The sequence below is a fragment of the Coenobita brevimanus genome, chromosome 46, assembly GCF_032717465.1.
Source record: "Coenobita brevimanus isolate Jiangsu-jjx chromosome 46, ASM3271746v2, whole genome shotgun sequence".
Lineage (NCBI taxonomy): Eukaryota > Metazoa > Arthropoda > Malacostraca > Decapoda > Coenobitidae > Coenobita > Coenobita brevimanus.
In genome coordinates this window covers 18,373,068-18,395,109 of record NC_136999.1, presented here as the reverse complement: position 1 = coordinate 18,395,109, position 22,042 = coordinate 18,373,068, and the positions used below count along the sequence as shown (strand labels likewise).

Sequence of the window (22,042 nt, the reverse complement as noted above, 5' to 3'; positions counted from 1 at the left end):
TCTTTTGGCATAGCTCATTACTCGCATTGTATGCATGCATCTATACTATAGAGCATAAAAATTATGAAATAAGCTTTAAGTCTCTCTCTCTCTCTCTCTCTCTCTCTCTCTCTCTCTCTCTCTCTCTCTCTCTCACACACACACACACACACACACACACACACACACACACACACACACACACACACACACACACACACACACACACACACACACACACACACACACACACACACACACACTCGACTAGGCTTGGCTCCGTCTAATCATTACTAACTACTTCTTTCTTCACCCTACATGTCTTCCAGAAGAACCAGTATCGTGCTAATAACTGTTCCTTTCTTCACCCTGCAGGTCACCCAGAGGTACCAGTGTCGTGATACAGTAATAACTGTTCTCTTCTTCACCCTACAGGTCTCCCAGAACAATCAGTGTCGTGCTGATAACTGTTCCCTTTTTCAACTTGCAGGTCCCCCAGAAGTACCAGTGTCGTGCTCCCTTGTCAACCACAGCGCTACGTCCCTCGCTGTGGCCTGTGTGCCGGGACATGACGGTGGACTTAATCAGCACTTCTTGACTACGGTAACTTGGGCAGGGAGCAAGAAAAGGAGGAATAAAAATGAGGACAGGAGAGGCAGGAGGAAATTAGGAAAAAATGGAGAAGGGGAAGGAACTAGACTGATTCGAAGGAGGCGAGAGGGAAAGAAGCATGGGGAAGGAGAATAAAAGGAAGAAGGGAGTTGATGCGGGACTTTAACGTTGCTTCCTCAAAGTGGTGTGTAGGACGAGGGAGGAGGAAAGGAAAAAGAGTGGGAAAAAGGGAAGGAGGGAGGAAGGGTGAGAAGGCGGGAAGAAAGAAGAGAAGGGCTGCACAAAGAAGTTATATGGGGATGTAAAAAAGTGATAAAAAATAATAAACCGCCTTTTTTTTTTATTATTGCAAAAAGGAAGAAGACGAGGAGTGAGGGCCTGCAACTCATGTCCCTTAAAAAAATGTACACATAAAAATTATTCAAGAGCCAATCGTTGCTCGATGACAAGAAACATTGCTCTGAAAAGGCTGAAGGTCATAGGCAGTGCAAAAGACAGACTAAAAAATACAATTCCAGAGTTAACCAGTTGTGTGCATGAAGCCCAGCGTACCGATAAAGTGTAAAGTTATAGATCTGGACAGATAAAGGGACAGTGTGTGTAGCTAGGTGGGTGTAGAATGCCTTACGTATTGGGATACGGATGAAGCACTTCCTTAAACAGCACTTCCTTACCAAATCAAGATGGCGAGAATAGGAGATGGCCAAGAAAGGACGGGAGAGGGAGAGAAGGGATAATTGAGAAAGGGAAGAAGAAGACACATCATCCTTTAGAAAGAGAGTAGGGAGAAAGGCAGGGAGAAGGAAGTAGAGTTGGAAGTGAGAAAGAAATGAAAAGATAGAGGACGGTAAAGTAAGTCGGGAGGGAAACTGAGAGTTTGGAGGGTAAGAAGGAGGAGGGAGGATGAAAAACGACGAGAAAGAGGAAAGATGGGGGTTTAACCAGCACTTTTCTGTTACATTGATTATGGAAATAAGAAAGGAGGAAGAGGAAGAGATGGCGACAAGGAGAGAAGGAGGAAGGAAAGGAATGATGGGGAGAGGGAGGGAAGAAATGATGACATGGAAGGGAAGGAGGGGGAAAGGGAGGCACGGAGATAAGGGATTATGAAGAAGTGCTAAGGATATAACTGGTTGTTGCCCTTTCCACGTGGGTCGTCTAGGAAGAGGAGACATAATGATGGACATTACATTAACCGTTTCACTGAGATAACCATACTGAGATTTTTTCCTACTAACACCAGGCAATAAATAATAATTTGTGAGTAGCTCTGCGCAGTTAAAAGGTTCAAAATTTATAACCCTGCAAAATATGGAACGAGGTCCGGCGAACAAGCGTTCTAATGTTATTTTAACTAAAAGAAGAATATGTCATCCACTTGCCTGATACCAGTGTACTGCACACTCAACTTAGTTCTTGTGTTCATTTGGCACACTGCAGCTCCTTTCAGCAATGTATTAATGATTTATATATTTGAAAGCCACTTAACACCTAATACTTTCCAAAAGCTTTGAAACGATGTACATAGATCCGCTGTAGCTTTAATAATATCCAAGATAAATGAGTACTGGTGCTCAATTTGAGTTTTTGGACTTTTTCAGGAAGATGATTAGAGAAGTCAATTGCGTTGCACCTTTTGCTTTTTTATAGGGTATCCAGCGTTGTGCGCAGATTAGCTATAGCTTACATAGTTTCCAAGATAAGTAAGGTTTGGTGCCTTGCTCTGCTCTGTATTACATGTAATAGTGCTCTCCCTCTTAGAAAACAGTATCACAGAGTGCGGTAGCACTACGTAAGTATGAATAGCGCAGGTTTAAATTGGCGTCTCGTATTATAGGGTATAGCGGCATTCACGTAATAACGGTGGCAAAGGTTAGTTCTAAGCTTATCAACGAAATGACCTTCGCTATTCTAGTGCAAAACTACTCACAAAGTCTTGCTAACCTTCGTAAGAGTCGCAAAATCGAACCAGAAAAATATCGATTTTGCTCTTTCTTTCTTCATCAGTCATAACTCCAAAACAAAAAGGCGTATGCAATCACACTGTACACCAAAAAGCTGTTTGTAAAGTGTAGATGTTTCTTTTCATGTTTAGAAAAGCATTTAGGCTATGGTTTGTGGGTTACGGCCTGAAAACCGCATCGTGTTCATCAGTAAGTAAGCTATTTTGCACAATATTAGTTAGCTACAGCTAACCAAAACACTTCTTTTCAAGGGAAGGGACCCTCGTTTTAGTGTTTCAATATGCTATGCATGCAACATTCCAAATGTAACATTTCCTTTATGCACAGTTATCATCATTATCATCATCCGGACCTCCTTTCCCACCCAAGGGCAGGGTGAGGAGTAGCAATGTCCAGACAGCACAAACTTCCTCAATCCAAATAGGCCACACTTCCATTCACTCATCATTCAAGCCCCCGGAATCCTGGCTCTACTGGATACGCCAAAAACATTCAACACATTCTGCAGCTTCACACAACATATCCGATAGCGTCAATCCGGATGCTGCCATGCTCACAAGGGGTGCAAAAACCTTGATCATGCACACAATTCATCCAGCCAGCTCAATCTCTTGTCAGTTCCCTAGCCTCACAGATTTCCAAACCTCACACACTTACCTGTTATATCTCTCCACCTTCTCCTTGGCCTACCTCGCCTCCTCCCTCCTTCAAATTCGCTCAGGTATACTTTTTTCACGACTCTATTGTTATCCATTCTTTCCACATGACCATACCATCTCAGTACACTCTCTTTAATTCTGGTGTCCACCGACGTCCTCACTCCACACCTTTCACAAATCACATTATTCCACATACATTGCTCAGCAGTCCCAGCTTCACTGCTTTTATTCTTGACTTTTCATTTTCATACCACACCATAGTCTCACACCAATATGTTAAAGTTGGCACTAACACTCCCTCATGTAAGCCTCGTGAAGCTGCAACACTCAAGCCTCTGCTTCTTATCAAGGCCTTCATTGCACCAGCTACTTTTCTTTCTGGTGTCACTCTGCTTTCAACTTCTATTGCACATTTACCTCTCTTTTCTATCACTGTACCCAAGTATTTGAACTCTCTCACCAATTCCAGTCTCTCTCCATTCACTGTGAAATCACACTGGGAGTCACCTTCTCTCTCAATAACCATCACTTTACTCTTCTCTACATTTACTCTCAAGGCACGACGCTTACAGACATCAGCAATTTCTGCACTAGCCTACCAAGTTCTTGTCCGGTACTTGCAAGCAATACTCCATCATCAGCATACAACAAATCTGAGATATTCCATCTATCACCATTCATTACCAGCGCCATCCCTCTCTCCGTTACTCGTGTTTTTACTTCTCTCATCACCCCATCCATATATATATTGAACAATCATGGGGACATAACACAACCTTGTTGCATGCCCACACCGATCGTGAACCTTTCACTTAGATGCCCATTAACATGCTTCGCTACCGTCAAAAAACTCTTGATAGCACCTACCAGCTTACCATCTACACCATACATGAGCAAAACTTTCCACAATCCCTCTCTGTCAGCTTTATCGTATGCTTATTCCAGATCCATGAATGCCATAAACACCTTATTGTCCTTCTCACAAGCCTTCTTTGCTACCTGTCTCACTGCAAATACTTGATCCACATATCCTCCGCCACTCTTAAAGCCACCCTGTTCATCACTCACTAGGACTTTTGATATCTCACTTACTTTCTCTCTAATAATTCTTCCACATGCCTTCCCTGCCACACTCAATAAACTTTGCCACGATAATTCTTGCACTCACTTCGCTCATCTTTATTTTTGTACAGGGGTACAATCACAGCTTTTTTCCACTCTGCTGGCACAGTTTCACTCATCCATGCCTTCTTACATATCTCCAACAAGCACTTCACTCTGCTCTCTCCACTACATTTAAGCATCTCTGCATACACCTCATTACCCCCAGCTGCTTTTCCATTTTTCAGCTATTTCAGAATGCTGAAAAAATCAACTTAAAAATCACTAAAAAGTAAAAAATTAGAAAACAAAAATTTTCTTTTAAACTGATTGTTAAGAAGTAGGAATGGTAAAATTACACAGATAAGAGACGAAAAAAGCACAGAAACAAGAGGGCATTCAGGAAGGGAGGAGACTTGGAGACCTATACCCATTACTACATTCCACCAGCTACAAGTCTGTGGCTAAAGTGTAGAATGCAGTAATGGATCGAGACTCCAAATCTCCTATCCTGAATGCTCTTTTGTTTCTGTGCTTTTTTCATCTCTTAATTGTGCACTTTTACCATTCTTACTTCTTAACAATCAGTTTAGAGGAAATTTTTTTCTAGTATATGAAGCTTTCCTTGTAACCGAGAAACTTGCCTATTTGTTCTGGGTAATTCAATCAGATAATCAGATGATGACAACCTTCACAGCCAGAGTTAAAGTCATTGGTACCACACCAGCAAAGGTTATATTTATGCATATTCATTATGTACCCTGTCATATTTTGAGACTGACAGGCGTAGTGAATAGCAATGGGTAATTATTCTCTAGATCAACAGTTCAGGTCCATCATGGAGGTTCCCGTCAACAATAATGATAAGTATTTTGTCATTCTTTCCTTCATTCTTTCCTGTTCTTTCTGCCTATGGGTGACTCTTTACTGAGTGACAAGCCAAATTGTTTCCTGTACACAAGGAAACGATTTACTATGCTGGGTAGTAGCCATATTACCAAATTATGGCGCCTGGTGGTTTAGTAATTGCAGTGCTCCAATTGGATTGAGCAGGTGAACGTTTATATTCAAGGGATGGTTGGGGTTATTGCTCATGTAATGCCACTCAGGGATGAGTGAGGCTGTTCATTCTCATCTTAAATGTCAGGACTTGCCTAGCCCTGGGATCCTATGCTCCTTATGGGGCAACGTTGGATTGGATGATGGATGGATGGATATACTGTAATTATGATTACAAGCACAGAGCACTGACTGTCTTTGTGCCCAAGTGAAATGTGAGTTAATGAGCTTTAATATATATATATATATATATATATATATATATATATATATATATAGTGCAGCATCAATTATCCATTAATGTGGACAGTTTCTTTCTTTTTCACTTTGTGTCCTCATAAACTGTAATGACATTCTGGCGGTAACCCTCCCCACCCATAAAAAAAAAGGCGTCATTTTTCACCCCCTTCCATGCCGATTTCTCTCGACAGCTGAGTATAATATATCATCATGACGTGACAAGAACATAGTAAAAGTAGACGCCATCGCACTGGAAATGTTTTTTTATTCCTGCTACCATGACTAGACTTGGCACAGACATCAGATATCGCCCAAGACCACAGATCGAGTAACAAAGAAAAAAAATTGCTTTGGAAATAATTATTGCAATTCTGATGCTGGTCATAAGGAGAAAGGTGAAGAGCTGTGGTGCTGACATCAGTGAAATTGCGATCTAAATTTTTTTTTTTTTACTGTCTAACTTAATATAACTAAACCTAATTTGACCTACCCCCAGTGTAGCATGAGCTAACCTAACCTAACCTAACCTAACCTGACCCAGTGTAATTTAACCTTAATGTAAGCTTCTCCAAAGAGGATAGGAATCACAGATGGCACGTACCTGGCTGGTAGAATAGGCCTACACAACTTAAACCATATGATGTGACATTGTACAGAACATGCCACACTAAGGCACTGACACAACCTCAGCCTATGGAACAATCCCATAGGAGCAGTTACCTGCGGTCAACGGGTCTGCAGAACTATGCGACCAGAGTTGAGCAACAGCAGTAACCTAATCTGTCCAAACTGAATCTAATCTAATCAAACCTAGCTTAATCTAATCCAGCCTAACTTTGCCTAATCAAACATAACCTATGTCAGTCTTGTGGAAACTAACCTACAGTAAGCCAGTACAATCTGATGTACCCATATTAACCCTAGGCATCCCGCTGACGTATGGATATGTCACCACGTTTTGTCATGGTGACACCCACTGATGTATCCATACGTTTTGCAGTTGTAAGGTCCATCATTTGCACATTTTTCAAATTTTGTGCGTGATATTTGGTACGTATATGCCAGACACCTTCCTCTACCCGAGGCCAGGTGGGGACAATGCCTTACCCCATGTGACCTCCCCCCCCCCTGCATGCCATTCTCTCAGCAACTCACCTGTTACCGGTGACTTGGCCAGTAAAGACATGTCACGCCACGGTACAAAATTCAAGGAGAGAGTGATTTTCCAATCGATGACAATATGGCTCCAGAGGAAGAAACAAGCTTAACTGATGAGGTAATGTTGCCAAGGAAGGTGAGGTATGTTGTGTTTGATGAGTGAAGGAACACTTATATCACCTATATTGTGTGAAAACTAATATGCCCTTTTACTACATATAAATTTGTACCAAATAAATAAATATCTACGTATTCTGAGTGGTTTGGAAGAGTTACCCCTCTCATAGAAAACATCTCTGGAGCATGGCTCCATAGAAAATGGTGCCAGGTGAGGGGAAAGTCACCTGTACAGGGCATTTCTAAGCTCAGGTGAGCACTTTCTGAATTTTCAAAGATTCTCATAAAAAGCAAAGATTTTAGCCAAAAAAAATAAATAAAAAATCTTCCAGGACTAGGGGGGGGGGTCACTGGTGAAAAATCTGCCAGGATGCGGCATGTTAAAATAAACCTAACGTGGCTGAACATAACCTACCATATCCTAATCTAGCCAAGGTTCACTGAACCGATGGTCCAGGAAATGTTCAGAATAACCCTGTGGCTGGATGACAAGAGCAAAAGTTCAAAGTAGTGATGTAGATAACAGAGATCCAGCCACGTCACCTCTCTAGGTCGATCAGTATTTTGCTCTCTTATTTTCCTCTGTGGACCCTTCTGTTACAGAACATGAACTAATGTGTTCAAAGTAGTGACGCAGATAACAAAGATCCAGCCATGTCACCTCTCTAGGTCGATCAGTATTATGCTCTCTTATTTTCCCCCGTGGACCCTACTATTACATAACATGGACCAGTTTTTACACGTCCACTCCTGATCTAACCCAGTATAGCCTAACACTACCTAATCAATGCAATCCATTGTAACAAAACCTAATCGTAATAAAACCAAGACTAAAGTATCCTAACCTAGTCAAACCTAACCACCTTAACCCACCTCGTCCCGACCGATTTTCCACCACTGCCCCCCCCCCCTAATCCCAACCAATTTTGGAATAAAATTTTTTTGGCTCAAACCTCCACTTTTGGTGAGAAACATCGAAAATTCATAGAGAAATCACTCATCTGAGGTTTAAAATACTGAATACAGGTAGCAGCACCCCTTACCTTACTGTGTTTTCTATCAGGTTGGCTTCAAAGAAAACGAGTTCTATGGGAGGGTAACTATTCCAAACCACTCATAAATGGTATTTATTTATTTATTTGGTTCGGATTTATATATAGCAAGAGAGTATATTGGTTTTCACACAGTAATATAGGCAATATAAGCATTGTTTCACTCATCAAACACATCAACATACCTGACCTTTTTTGGCGACGTTACCTGATCATCATTTCTGACTGTTTCCTCCTCTAATGCTATGTAAACTTTGTACTCCACATTGTCATCGATTGGGGGAATCACTCTGGCCTTGAATTTCGTTTTTTGCACAAAACGTCTTTACTGGCCAGGTCACTGGTAACAGGTGAATTGCCAAGACAATGGCATGCAGGGGGTTGGGAGGTCATGCGGGGTAAGGCACTGACCCTGCCTGGCATCTCGTAGAGGAAGGTGTCCCGTGTATACATACCCAAAATCACACGTGAAATATGAAAATTGTGCAGATTAGGGACCTTGCAATTGCTGTGTATTTATATATGTCAATGGGAGTCACAGTGACAAAATGTGTGGACATATATATAAGTCAACGGGAGTTGGCGGGTTAACCTAGCCTAACTGAACAATCCTAACCTAATCTATCCTATTCTAGTGTTATCTCGGTAACCATGATGCAGAGATTGTTATTTTTGGTCAAGTTCGAGGTAAAAGGGTATAGTAAAAACGGGGTTTCCATTGTATTTCACCACCTGTACACTTTCTTCAGAGGCAAATTGGGAAGATAATATATTCATTGTACCATTAATAGACCCCTTCAAAACGAGAGGCCAAGCCAAAGTTGAATAAAACTCTCTAGCAGCAGCAACAATATGCTGAGAAGGACGTAACCAGGGTTGCAGTTCTACATTTTGTATACCATTTTTCTACTTCGAACTATGGTTTTCCCAGGATGTTCACTTTCCACGTTTATTTTTTCTTTTTACCTAACTTAGCCAAACCTAACTAAAACAAATTAATCTGACTGACCAACAAACTAACCTAACCTGATACTAAGAAATCAAACCTAACCCAAACCAGAGTTTCCTGAATGAGAGAAAGTGCAAAAATGATACGCACAGTAGAAATCAGCAAGTGAGTTTAAGGAATTGAGTTAAATGGTTTGGAGGTAGCAAAAATATGTCAACAAAATTTAACACCTGAAAGAAGGGGTTAACCCCATAACCGCGGGGTGTCACTTTCATGATGCTCGTGTGCAATGGCTCATACCGCGGGGCATCAATTTTGTGATTCTGTGTTATTCTGAATTCGCCTGGGGTTTCAAGTGGTGGTTTGTATCATTTGTCAGTACTACCAGTGTCCAGCTATAGTTAGCACTGCTAATGACATCTGTACTCCCATCCATTGTAGACAGTTTAGCCATTTTTGCCCCTCCTTGACTCCCCTCCTTACCTCCCCTCCATTACCCTCTCCTCCCGCCTGCCCAGCTGCGCCACATTACACAAATCCTGCCCAGATTTTTCCACTGATTTCATCCATTGAAATGTGCCCTATGCCCTATTCTTATACAAAATAATATATATAAAAAAGAAAATAAGTAATAGATAGTGCCATACACCTGGAATTGGCTAATTATCACCTTGCAACATTCCACGTGCACTCATTCACTAATTTTCTCTGCTTATTTCCACTTGAAACATGCTGTATGGCCTATTCTCGTAATAAAAATATACATAAAAAAGGAAGGGAGAAGCCTATGTGATATTTACATTCATCGGGAACTACCTAATTTATTATGTATTGTCTAGATTTCCTGCCAATCACTTCATAGCATATAAATGAGCAGCTGTCACCACGTTGACATTGTCAACCGTTGCCTGCCCATATACGCCACGTCATTCAGTTTACTCTCATCTTTCGAGGTGAAACCATGTCGGATTTGCGCCCCTCCATTTCCGCTGCTTCTGAGCCTACTGGAAAGGGCCCTGTGACCTCTACCGCTACTAAACCTCATGTGGGAATGGGTAAAGGACTAAGTGACTCCGCTGTTGAATGTGAACTGGCTGATTTATCAATGATAATGATGGATAGTGACTTTGATCTTTCTGGTGAATCATGTGATGAGCCTGTGGAGGAAACGATGACAGAAACTCCCAGTACGAGTGCTTCAGTGTCCCAAGTTCATCCTGACTCCAAGGGAAAGGAGCCCTTAGTGCAGCAAGGGAAGGAATTTGGGAAGGGAGTGAAGAGGAGGCGGGTTAGCCCCAGAACAATGGGCCCGTGTGACTCAGCCCGCCATGAGTCCAGAGGTGAATCACCTCCCCGCTCTCCCAGCCCAGCTTCACTAATATCTTCCACCTCTTCAGCCGAAATTTCTCCTGAGTCTTCATCATCGGAGTCTCCACCAGCACCTACAGTGAAGACATGCCGTAGGGGACGAGGTACTGTAAATCCCTTACTCGTCATTAAAGTAGACTTGTTTCTAGAGTAAGGGCTGCTAGGGGTACACAGCAACCTAGGGTAAGTCAGAGTGACCTTGAGACAGCCCAGTCTGCCTCACAGCCACCTCATCCACCCTCACCCAGCCTACACCGCCACAAGAGGGAACCCTGGACCACTTCATGTGGATGGAAGGTTCCAATTTCTTCCCAGAACAACTCCACTTTGACAAGAGTTCCTCAGGGATACAGCCTGCCTCCACTCTTGATGAGGGTGCTGAGTGTGTGGACTACCTTTTGGCCTTTCTTGATGATGAAGTCATGCAGCACATATGTGATGAGACCAACAAGTACAAGTCACAACGTGCTGCAACTGGTGCAGGTACAGCAAAAATGCAACAGTGGACCGTGCTTGGTGTGCAGGAACTGTCTTCGCTGTCATGCTTCTGATGCCTCATTCACCGAAGAATGAATTGGAAGATTACTGGTCTATGGACCCTTTACTACCCTCGCCCACCTTCAATAAGTACATGGCCAGAAATCAGTTCCGTAACATCATGGGAAACCTGCATTTCACCAACAACGATGTACCTTCCCAGACTGACCCACTCTGGAAGATTCGGGAGATTCTGAACAGAATGAAGGATAAATTTATGTCATTCTTCCACCCATTTCAGATGGTTGTCATAGATGAATCCTTGGTTCTGTTCAGAGGATGTCTGAAGTTTGTACAGTACATTCCAAGCAAAGGTCATCGGTTTGGAATAAAGTTGTTTGTACTGTGCGACTGTAAGATGGGGTACATCCTTGACTTCATTTTTTTTTTTTTTTTTTATGTGACTGTCTCTGGGCATGGGCTTCACAGCCTGCTTTCAAGGTCCAGTAGTCCTCCTACGTACCGCACACCTCTACATGTCAGCCAGCACTGTCGATCTTGACAAAACACACCCCCTTGGCTTCTCAGGCTGTATAATGAAAGTGCTGCTTGAAAGGTATTTTGGTGGGAATCATGTACTGTATAGTGACAACTATTATATAGCACCAAAACTTGCTAAATACCTTTCAGAGCATGGCATCGGCTCCTGCAGCACTGTCAAGAGCAATCATGCCCACTTCCCCAAATTCCCCGAGGAAGGAAGTTCACAGCAGGGAGACATGCACCTATGCAAGTCTGAGAAGATGCTGGCAATACGGTGGCATGATAAGAGGGTCGTGCACATGCTTGCCACTGTACACAAGGGGGAACTGAAAGACAGTGGGAAGGTCGACTGTAGGACAGGCAAACCTGTGATGAAACCTGATGCTGTCATCGACTATAACATCAATGTGCGGCGGGTGGACAAGTCCGACATGATGATTGGGGAGATCGACTGCCACAGGAAGAAAACTAGTTGGCACAGGAAAGTGTTTCTGCATCTCATTGACATGATGATGCCGAACGCCTTCATCCTGTACAAGATGAAGGTAAAGCCACCCAAGTCATTCTCTCTGAGGTTGTTCGCCAGGACCTGTGTTCAGCAGCTGCTTGAGAGATATGGTAGGGTGACAGCAGCAGTTCCAAGGAGCCATGCTGTAAGGATTCCCAACAGACTTGAGCAGAGGGTGTACATGGATCGGCACAGACTGGTGCAAATGCCTGCCACTACAAAGAGGAAGGCTGCAATCCGCAGGTGCCAGGTGTGTGCACATACCACCAAGCACACACCTGAGCACAAACTCACCTCTTGGCAGTGTGCTGAGTGCCAGGTTCCCCTCTGTGTACCCTGCTTCTTTGATTACCACAGCCTGAAGCATTTCTGAAACAGTGTAAGTGGAAATGTAAATAATGTGTAAATGATGTGTAAACAGCAAGTGAAAGCAATGGATGTAAATATAATTTAAATGTGGAAAATAGTTTTATAAGTTACTGCAAGTGACAGTGCATAACATAGTGTAAATAAAATAGATATGTAAATAATGTAAATAAAATAGTAAATGTAAATAAAAATGTAATTAGTAATATAAGAATATGAGTATAAATACCTGGAGTAATGACAATGAAAGTGAAAGCTTCGCTCTCTACGCTAGTTTACTGAACAAGAAAGTGAATGGCTGAAATGAAAATAAATTACTAGTACTGAAGGAAAATTATGGATAAATATTGTGTATATAAATAAGTGTAATAAAGTACTAGGAATATAAAGTGTGAGTGTGTTTATGAATAATATATGACAGAATACCGGCGGGGAATGATTGCGAGTGGAAAGCTCATATGCGATCGTAATTTACATTGCTTTCACCGTGTTTTTTTTTTATGGATTCCAAACTACTAAAAATTCATAGAATAGTGTTTCTAGTGATAATATCAGGTAGTGGTAATCATATTACGGGGTGTCGGGAAGTGTAAAGTGAAGACTTCGTTACCCAACTTCAGAAGTCTCCAGAAGTCCTACGGTAGTTGACGAAGGCTCAACAAACATCCCGGGAGAAAGCTGAAGGTATGTGCCATGAGCATAATTAATTACAATATTCTAGGACTAATAACTGATATTTAGCAAATATTTTTAAAAAGTCAGTCGGAGAGCAATTATCCTCACGAGACGGGCACGGTGCACTTCCGACATCCACGCGGTTAAGGGGTTAAACAGTTTTACGACACCGTTAAGGAATTATTGGTCATGGCTGCATTCAGGGGCAAGTTCACATAATATTCTACTGTGTTTACTTCACACTCGGAGCCTGTCCATTACTTGCCTCCCAGATGCATCATACCAAGAGAATCATCTATAGGCAGAGGGACATCAGGTGCCCCTAAGCTTAGGAGTGAGAAATGAAGATAAAATGTTGGCAGAGAAACATAGCACGCCTCTCTCAGCTTAGAAATATCTAGCAGACAAAATTGAGATGTGGAGATAGAACAGTTAAAAAAACATGGCTAAACTTTCAAAACTTAGTAATATCTGAGAGCAGACGAATGAGATGAGAAGAAAGGAACACACATCAGGGAGATAAACATACCCAGCTTCTTTCACCTTATTGTTAACCGACAATGGAATGTGAGAAGTAGAAGTGGTGGAATATTAGGCGAATCTTTGTTCCCAACTGTACCGTCAGCAACAAGTAGCCTTTCTCTTGTTCTTTTCTCACCACGCACTTTGAAAATCAGTCCGGTAAATCTGAAACCAATGACATAATTTGGCTACATTCCAGTGTCATTCGTGTCATTTGCATCAAATTCAGGACAGTAATGTTAGTTCACGGAGAGAAACAGACACGACGAGACCTGCACTGATGCCTGCAGGGGACAAAAGTTCATCTAATATTTCACTCTTTCTACTCTTGATTTGCCTTAGTTGGCTAATATTCCTGAGATGAGAGAGCTTTGGTATTCTATGTTCCTTTTGTCATATATACCTTATAAATAAAAATATACCACTATATATATATATAGAGAGAGAGAGAGAGAGAGAGAGAGAGAGAGAGAGAGAGAGATTAAACAACAGAACAGAAGAAGGAAAAACAAATGAATAAAAAAAAATAATCCATACACCAGATTACTGGTGTCCTCTGTTCATAAAATATCTGTAACAGTTAGATTTAAACAGCTGTAGGTTGAAGTTTGGAGGGAAACAACTCTGGGGAAGCGAGTTCCAAAGAGATGCAGTTCAGGGAATGAAAGAATTTTGACAGGCAAAAGTTCTGCAATATGACTGAGTAACATTCCAGTCATAAGTACTACCAGATGCCCGTGTAGCACGAGGGAAGGCATGGAGAGGTGGCACCATGGACGCAACTTCGTCTGAGCATTTGCCATTAAAATATCTGTAAAATAATGGAAGGGAGGCAACATTCCTTCTTATCTGTACGGGAGGTAGTTTATTTGTAATGGCAGGGTTGTTAATAATTCTAACAGCTTTGTTCTGAATTTTGTCTAGTTGTTTTAATGCAACCTCTCCACATTCATTCCACAAGGGTGAGCAATATTCAAGCTGAGAGCATACATGACTCTTATAAATTATAGCTAACTGCTAGTCAGTGAAGAAGCTATGGACTCTGTACAAAAATCCAAGTTTCTCTGAGGCGGTTTTAGCACGTGATCTAACATGAGAGGTCCAGCTGAGGGCATTATTAAGTGAGACGCCGAGAATTTCAATACTGTTATGTCCTCACCCCACACTGCCACAGGCTCCAACAGCAGTAGTTCAGTACAGGAGGGACATTGCCCAGTGAGTTATTCTTCCTATGGTCAGCCTTCAGGTGTGCAGTACACAAGATCAGCTGAGGCAAAAATAAACACTGGCTTCTTAAAGTTCACTGTCTTTATTTTTCAAATAAATGCACTTAATGCCTTCCAACTTCACTTCACGGTTCTCACAAGCACTGGAGGTATAGACACTTTACTAACTGCTGTTGCACTTAATGCTTAATATCACTTCACAGTTATTACACTTCACTGTATTCTCAAGTACCAATGATATACAAACTTCAATACCTCGTTACTGTTTGCCACTGTTTTTACAAGTACCGAAAGTATACAATCTTCACTGACATTGCACTACATCAAAACCGACTGCACTTCACACAAACCGACCTGAAACCTGACAAAACTCATAATAGTCTCTACATCATCTTATATAAGCTTGCATTACTCTCGAAACTTCTCCATTTTACGAAAACAACAGTTGCCAATTCGGAGATAAGAAAACATGCTAAAGTTCTCTCACATTACATAACACTCTAAATCATTTACCATATGAACTTATACTACATAATTTAACAAGCAATCACTTAAAACATTATAAAGAAAAAGAGCATAAAAATAAATGTTTAACTTACGAAATAACTACACTCACAAACAACAGGCAAAGTGGCAACTCTGATGACTCGTACTGGAACTTACGGTACGAGAAACGTCTCGAAGGTACGAGACTACCTAACTGGCAAATCTCCCTTCATAACACTGCCCCCTCCCTGGTTCTTTGTCGTCCCGACATAACTACGCAGTATATACAAACACAAACCTTAATCTTAATGGAACATCTAACTATACACAAAATAATCCTTCAACTTATCAGGTCTTCTTCTGTGCCGTTTCTGACAATGTCCTTGTTCCTCCACACAGTCCACCTCTCCTGAAAGGTCTTGCTCCTCTTCTTGATTTGCTTCTTTTCCTGGGGAACTGTCACCATCCTCTTGCACTTCAGCTCCATGGTCCTCCTCAACATCCTCGGCTGCGGATGAGCACAATTCCTAGGAGACGTCCCAGCTGTACTATCCTGGCCCATGGTACTGCCACAGACGGTTCACGTGTACCACCTTTGGGCGAGACTTCCTGCCTCCCCAAATCCGGTACGTTATGTCTGATGGGTGGTCCAAAACGGTGTAAGGCCCGTCCCATGGGCTTTGGAGCTTCAGTGACTGTCCCTTCTTTCGCTGAGGATTATAGAACAAAACTTGGTCACCATCCTTGAAGCTCACTTCACTTGCCTTGGCATCATAGTTGCATTTCATCACCTTTCCTGAAAACTTGAGGGCTCCTCGCACTTGATGATGTACCTCAGCCATCCTTTCCTGAAGGTGCTTTGCATAGCCGGTGGTGTCTAGGCAGCTTTTCACCAGGTGGTCTCCCCATTAAGAAGTCAACAGATAAGCGTAACTCATGGCCCAAAGTCAGTTTTGCAGGAGTGTAACCAGTAGACTCATGGGATGCAGACCGATATGCTATCAGCAACGCAGATAATTTCTGGTCCCATTCTGTTTATCCATCAATGCAGTACTTGGCCAGTTCTTGTCCCAGGGTCCAGTTGATTTTCTTCACCATCCCATCTGACTGTGGCCTTAGTGGGGTTGTCCTGGTCTTCTTGATCCCCAATAACTTGCAGCACCCACAGAACACAGCAGACTCGAAGTTTCTACCCTGGTCTGAATGTAGCTCTTGTGGCATCTCAAAACGACAAAAACTGATCAACCAACACCTGAGCAACAGTTGCAGCCTCCTGATCAGGGATAGCATAGTCTTCTGGCCACTTTGTGAAGTAGTTCATGGCGACACATATATACCAGTTACCTCTCTCAGTGAGTGACAAAGGTCCAGCAATATCCACTGCAACTCTTTCCATCGGTGCACCCACTTGGTACAGCTGGAGTGGGATGCAACCATGTTTCTTGGGTCCCTTCTTGGCACAGCACACATCACAGGCCCAACACCACTCTTCAACATCCTGACGCATGCAAGTCTAGTAGAACCTCTGTCACAGCTGGCTTAGATTTTCTTTACTCCCAGGTGCCCACTAGAGATCTGGTTATGGGACTTATCCAAGATCTTGGACCTCATCTTCTTCGGAACCACCAGCTTCCAAAACTTGCTGAGCCCATTGGCTGTCTCCCACTGATGCTCCAGTAGTCCATCATTCAAACAAAAAAGGTCCCACTGACTCCAGTAGCTCTTGGTCGCAGGGCTTAACCTGGAAACTTGTTCCCAAGATGGTCACACTGTACTCTGCTGCAGCCACTCTAGCACCGGTTGTAAATCTGCATCCTCCATCTGCATTCTCTCCAGGTCTTCTCCATCCGACGCTGGCCTCATCACTACAATGCAGTTGCATTTCTTCCGATGATTCCCATTCCTACTACACTCCTTGCTGTCTGTTCCTCTGTCTTCTCTCACACTTTTCATCAAAGTTCTCCTGCATTTTCTCAGTGGTGGTTCTTCTGCAGTCCTCTTCTTATCATCCCAACCACTCTGATCCGCAAGTAACTCAAACTGTGCGCGGTAAACTTCCCAAGATACTGTACCATCAAATTTTTGAGGTTTCTTCTTAATTGGATCCCCATTACAGCCATGCACTTGACTGGTTTGAGGCCTAAAAACTGGGGCAACATGATTAAGTCCAGGACTTAAACTTTCTGCATTCTGATTATTCAGCCCTGCAATGCTACCGTTAGATGCTTGGGATCCGTCAAGTTTCACCATATGCTGTCCATTCCCTTCATATACTCCCTGTACACTAACCTCAGGCTCAGCAGTGCAATATTTCTCTACAGCTTCAATTTTCTCACTAATTATCTTCACATGGTCAGCTACATGCTTCAACTAGTTATCTACATGCTGTCTGCACTCCATCACGATTCCCTCACTAATCTTCAGCTGGTTGTCCACATGCTGTTTGCATTCTGTCAATATTTCCTCACTAATTGACTTCAACTGGTCGTCTACATGCTGTTTGCACTCCGTCACTATTTCCTCATTAATTGTCTTCAACTGTTCCTCTACATGCTGTTTACACTCTGTCACATTGTTGCATACCTCAGACTTCTGCTGCTTTAGCTTGGCATCTACTTCCTCCTTAAGCTGTTGATTTCCTCCATGAATGCATCTAGCTGTCCTTGCATCCTCAGTTGTAATTCCCTCTGTTGCTCCTCTGATGCCTCTTGAAGTTGCTCATATCATTCTTTTTTGTTCCTCACATTGTGCCTTTTGTAGTTCACTATGTGTGTTCAGTAGTTCACCTCGTGCCTGCATTAGTTCTTTGAGTTCTTTATAATGTGCCTGTATTGTTCTTCGAGTTCTTTATAATGTGCCTGTGATTGTTCTTCGAGTTCTTTATAATGTGCCTGTATTAGCTCCATAATTGTCTCCAAGGAACTTTCCTCCTCTTGCCCAGCTCGAGACCTTGTCTTCACACCTTCCACTTCCATATCGAAAGTTAGACTCAATGCAGCCCTAAACAATAATCCCACTCTTGACACCAGTGTTACATCCTCACCCCACACTGCCACAGGCTCCAACAGCAGTAGTTCAGTATAGGTAGGACGTTGCCCAGCGAGTTGTTCTTCCTATGGTCAGCCTTCAGGTGTGCTGTACACATAAGGTGACCAGAGTCCTGCTTTTAGGCGGGACAGTTCCACTTTTTTTACATCTGTCCCGCTTTTTAAATTGTGACTACAATGTCACGGTTTTTGAACAAATTATCTTAAATGTCCCACTTTGGAAAATTACTATTACATTAGATGTAAAATGACATTCTTTTATGAAATTATAATGAATTTGTAGAATTATGCATAATCCAGACCAAATGAAATACTGAATTGTTAATATATGTAATACTAACCGGCCCATTAACCGTACCGTACGGTATGTTTGCATTGTTCATTTGAGACGTTAGTGTTTGATTAGCAGCCTCACAGTGGGGTGCAACGCTATACCGTATATATATATATATATATATATATATATATATATATATATATATATATATATGCCTAGCCTAGGCTAAGAAGAAACATTTATAAGCCCAGCCCAGCCCAGGCCAAGCAAAAACATTTATGGGCCTTGTCTAGGCAGGAAGAAATGTATAGACCTAGTCCATGCCAAGAAAAATGTGCATAGGCCAAGCCCAGCCCAGGAAAAATGTGCATAGGCCTAGCCTAGGCCAAGAAGAAATGTGTATGGGTCTGCCCAAAGCCAAATGTAATGCCTTTGCCTAAATCTTATGCCTAAATGATGAGAAGAATTGTTAGCTAAATATGAACTTTAGCCAGGCCGGGGTCTATTTGATTGATACTCATGTTTCCTATAGTTTGATGAGAGGGACTTGAAAAGAGTTTTGCGCCGGTTAGAGCACAAATAGAAATGAAAATATGAAACAAGAAAACTTATTTAAAGGACAAATATCAGTTTGGTAAAATTACTGTTGGGCAAGTCTATAATACCCATTATTTTGTATAAAATTAATTTACTCCCCATTACAGTTAGGTAAAGTTGTTGCACTGTTTTATGGTAGAAGCTGTTAGATGGATGATGAACTAATCTGACCTTACCTCACAATTAGAGGAGAAAAAAAAATACCGATGATTGGAATATAGGTATATAGCAATATCCTTATATAATTATATAGCTATATTTACCTATATCTAGCCTAAGAAAAAAAAAAAGGCACATTATATATGCGATGCAATTCAATGGTAGATAGAAGCTTAACCTATACAATAATGGTTGATTATGTGTATACGTACAGTGTCTATATTTTCTTGCTTTGGTGTACTGTTTCTGCTTTCTTCAGCAGTTCCGTTTTTTACCTGTGTGTAGGTTATTTTTTCAAATTTCCCGGGAAATCATGCAGATTTATTGTTAATCGATGCATTAAAAACAGTAAAGTGGACATAATATTGGGTTTATTCAAGTGGGCTTATTCAAAATCCAGGTGCACAAAAGGTGGGCCAATGCCGTTGTTGCCAACCCCGATTTGTGTGTATTATTTTACCGTGCAAGTAAAACAGTTATTTTCAGTTTGTACAGTGATAAATAATCTTTACACAGACAGGTATTCTAATATCTTATAAAATTTGCATCTGAACACATCTATTCATTACAGTGTTTTAGGCCGTAAAATCGGGAACAGTGTAATTTTTAATGTTTATCATTATAATAAATAACAATAACTAATATTAGTATTAACACCAATAATCATCAATAAATAATAATGGCCATACATAAGTATGCAAGTATTAAATGTGTACGCATGAGAGAGAGAGGCAAAGGCAGGGGGAATTTGTGGCCACCGCCTGTGACGTCATCAGTCTCTCCTCCTGGCCTGTATATCAAGACGGCCTTGGCCCAGCACCCATGGGATCCAATGGGATTTATATATATATATATATATATATATATATATATATATATATATATATATATATATATATACGTGACAATGTCCCGCTTTTAAATCCAATAAATCTGGTCACCTTAAGTACACAAGATCAGCTGAGGCAAAAATAAACACTGGCTCCTTAAAGTTCACTGTCTTTATTATCCAAATAGATTCACTTAATGCCTTCCAACTTCACTTCACGGTTCTCACAAGCACTGGAGTTATATACACTTTACTAACTGCTGTTACACTTAATGCTTAATAACACTTCACAGTTATTACACTTCACTGTTTTCCCAAGTACCAATGATATACAAACTTCAATAACTCGTTACTATTTGCCACTGTTTTTACAAGTACCGAAAGTATACAATCTTCACTGACACTACACTGACACTGCACTACATCAAAAATGACTGCACTTCACACAAACCGACCTGAAACCGACTAATCTCGTATTAGTCTCTAGACCATCATATATAAGCTTGCATTACTCTCGAAACTTCTACATTTTACGAGAACAACAGTTGCCATTTCGGAGATAAGAAAACATGCTAGAGTTCCCTCACATTACTTAACACTCTAAATCATTTATCAAACGAACTTAAACTACATAATTTAACAAGCAATCACTTAAATAAAACATTATAAAGAAAAAGAGCATAAAAATAAATTAATGTTTAACTAACGAAAAAACTACGGAAACAAAGAACAGGCAAACTGGCAACTCTGATGACTCGTACTGGAACTTACGTTACGAGAGACGTCTTGAAGGTATGAGACTACCTAAATGGCAAATCTCCCTTCATAACAATATTTTGGACATAGGAATATTAGTAGCACTGAAGGTAATATACGAATCTGGCAATATCTGTCTGTTAGTAAATTGTATATATTTAGTTTTACTGGCATTAAATGGGACAGAGTTATTTTGTCCCCATTCGCTGATCATAGATAGGTCTTAATTAATGGAGATGACTGTACTGAGTTGAGAGGTAGAGAAATTAGACTTTGTAAATGGGTGTCTGACTGTGAATGTTGAGTCATATCCATATGAGTGGATGGGATTGTGGGTGACAGATAAGAGATCATTAATATGAACCAGGAACAGGGTTGGTGCCAGAACTGATCCCTGTGGCACGCCGGCGTTAATTGAGTGGAAATTGGAATATACATCATCTACTTTTACTTTTATTTTCCTGTCACTGAGATATGAAGAAATCAAAGGAACAAAAGACATTAGTCCATAGCACGGGAGTTTAGACAGCAGGGAACGGTGCCATATTATATATATATATATATATATATATATATATATATATATATATATATATATATATATATATATATATATATATATATATATATAAAGGGTTATAATTTTTCAAACAAAAGGTAGCCTGTATCATAAATTGATGAACTTTTGTTTAAAAACAAATAAAAATCCTTTATTCCTCTCACTTAAAAAAAAAAAAAAAAAAAAGGTCATCCCCAAATTTAAAAAATGTATTACCATATATTTAACGTTACCACATGCAAGTTTTATAACTTTCTTAATCTTTATATAGATTTTTAGTAACACCATAGACTTGCACAGAAGATTGTAGAACTGTTTAGAACTTTCTAGAACGGTCTGTAACGTTCTAGTATGGTTTAAGATTGTTTAGAACATTCTGGAATAATCTAAATATTATAAAACGGGATGCAGTTTTCAACATCAAACAGTTATCTTCGCAGTTTGCAGGTGAACAGTCTGCAAAAAGAATGCTTTGTGTGTTACTGTTATATATTGTTTTATTTTTTCCAGATAAGCGTGATGTCGCACAAAAGAAGTGATATTATCGTACAAAAGAATAATGATGTCTGGACAAATAATTTGGTGCGGTTCCAGCAGTCACATAGAAGAGAAAAGAATCTTCATTAGAAGAAAAATGCAGAATTCCAATCCAAGTGCAAGTTGTTCGACGTTACCAGTTTCTTGGAGCAATAATCAAAGTAAGAAAAGAATGAATAGTCGAAATTTCCAGATAAGTTACAAAATTATAGAATATTAA

At 40.9% G+C, this 22,042-nt stretch overlaps 1 protein-coding gene across 1 annotated transcript in view; it reads left to right on the top strand.

Annotated features, from left to right (window-relative positions):
* LOC145398663 (protein turtle homolog A-like) overlaps nt 1-22,042 on the top strand; it is a 550,000-nt gene that overhangs the window by 468,071 nt on the left and 59,887 nt on the right. The window contains exon 13 of the mRNA XM_080271469.1: nt 470-582. Within this exon, the coding sequence (XP_080127595.1) occupies nt 470-582 (113 nt within the window). The remainder of the gene's footprint in view (nt 1-469; nt 583-22,042) is intronic.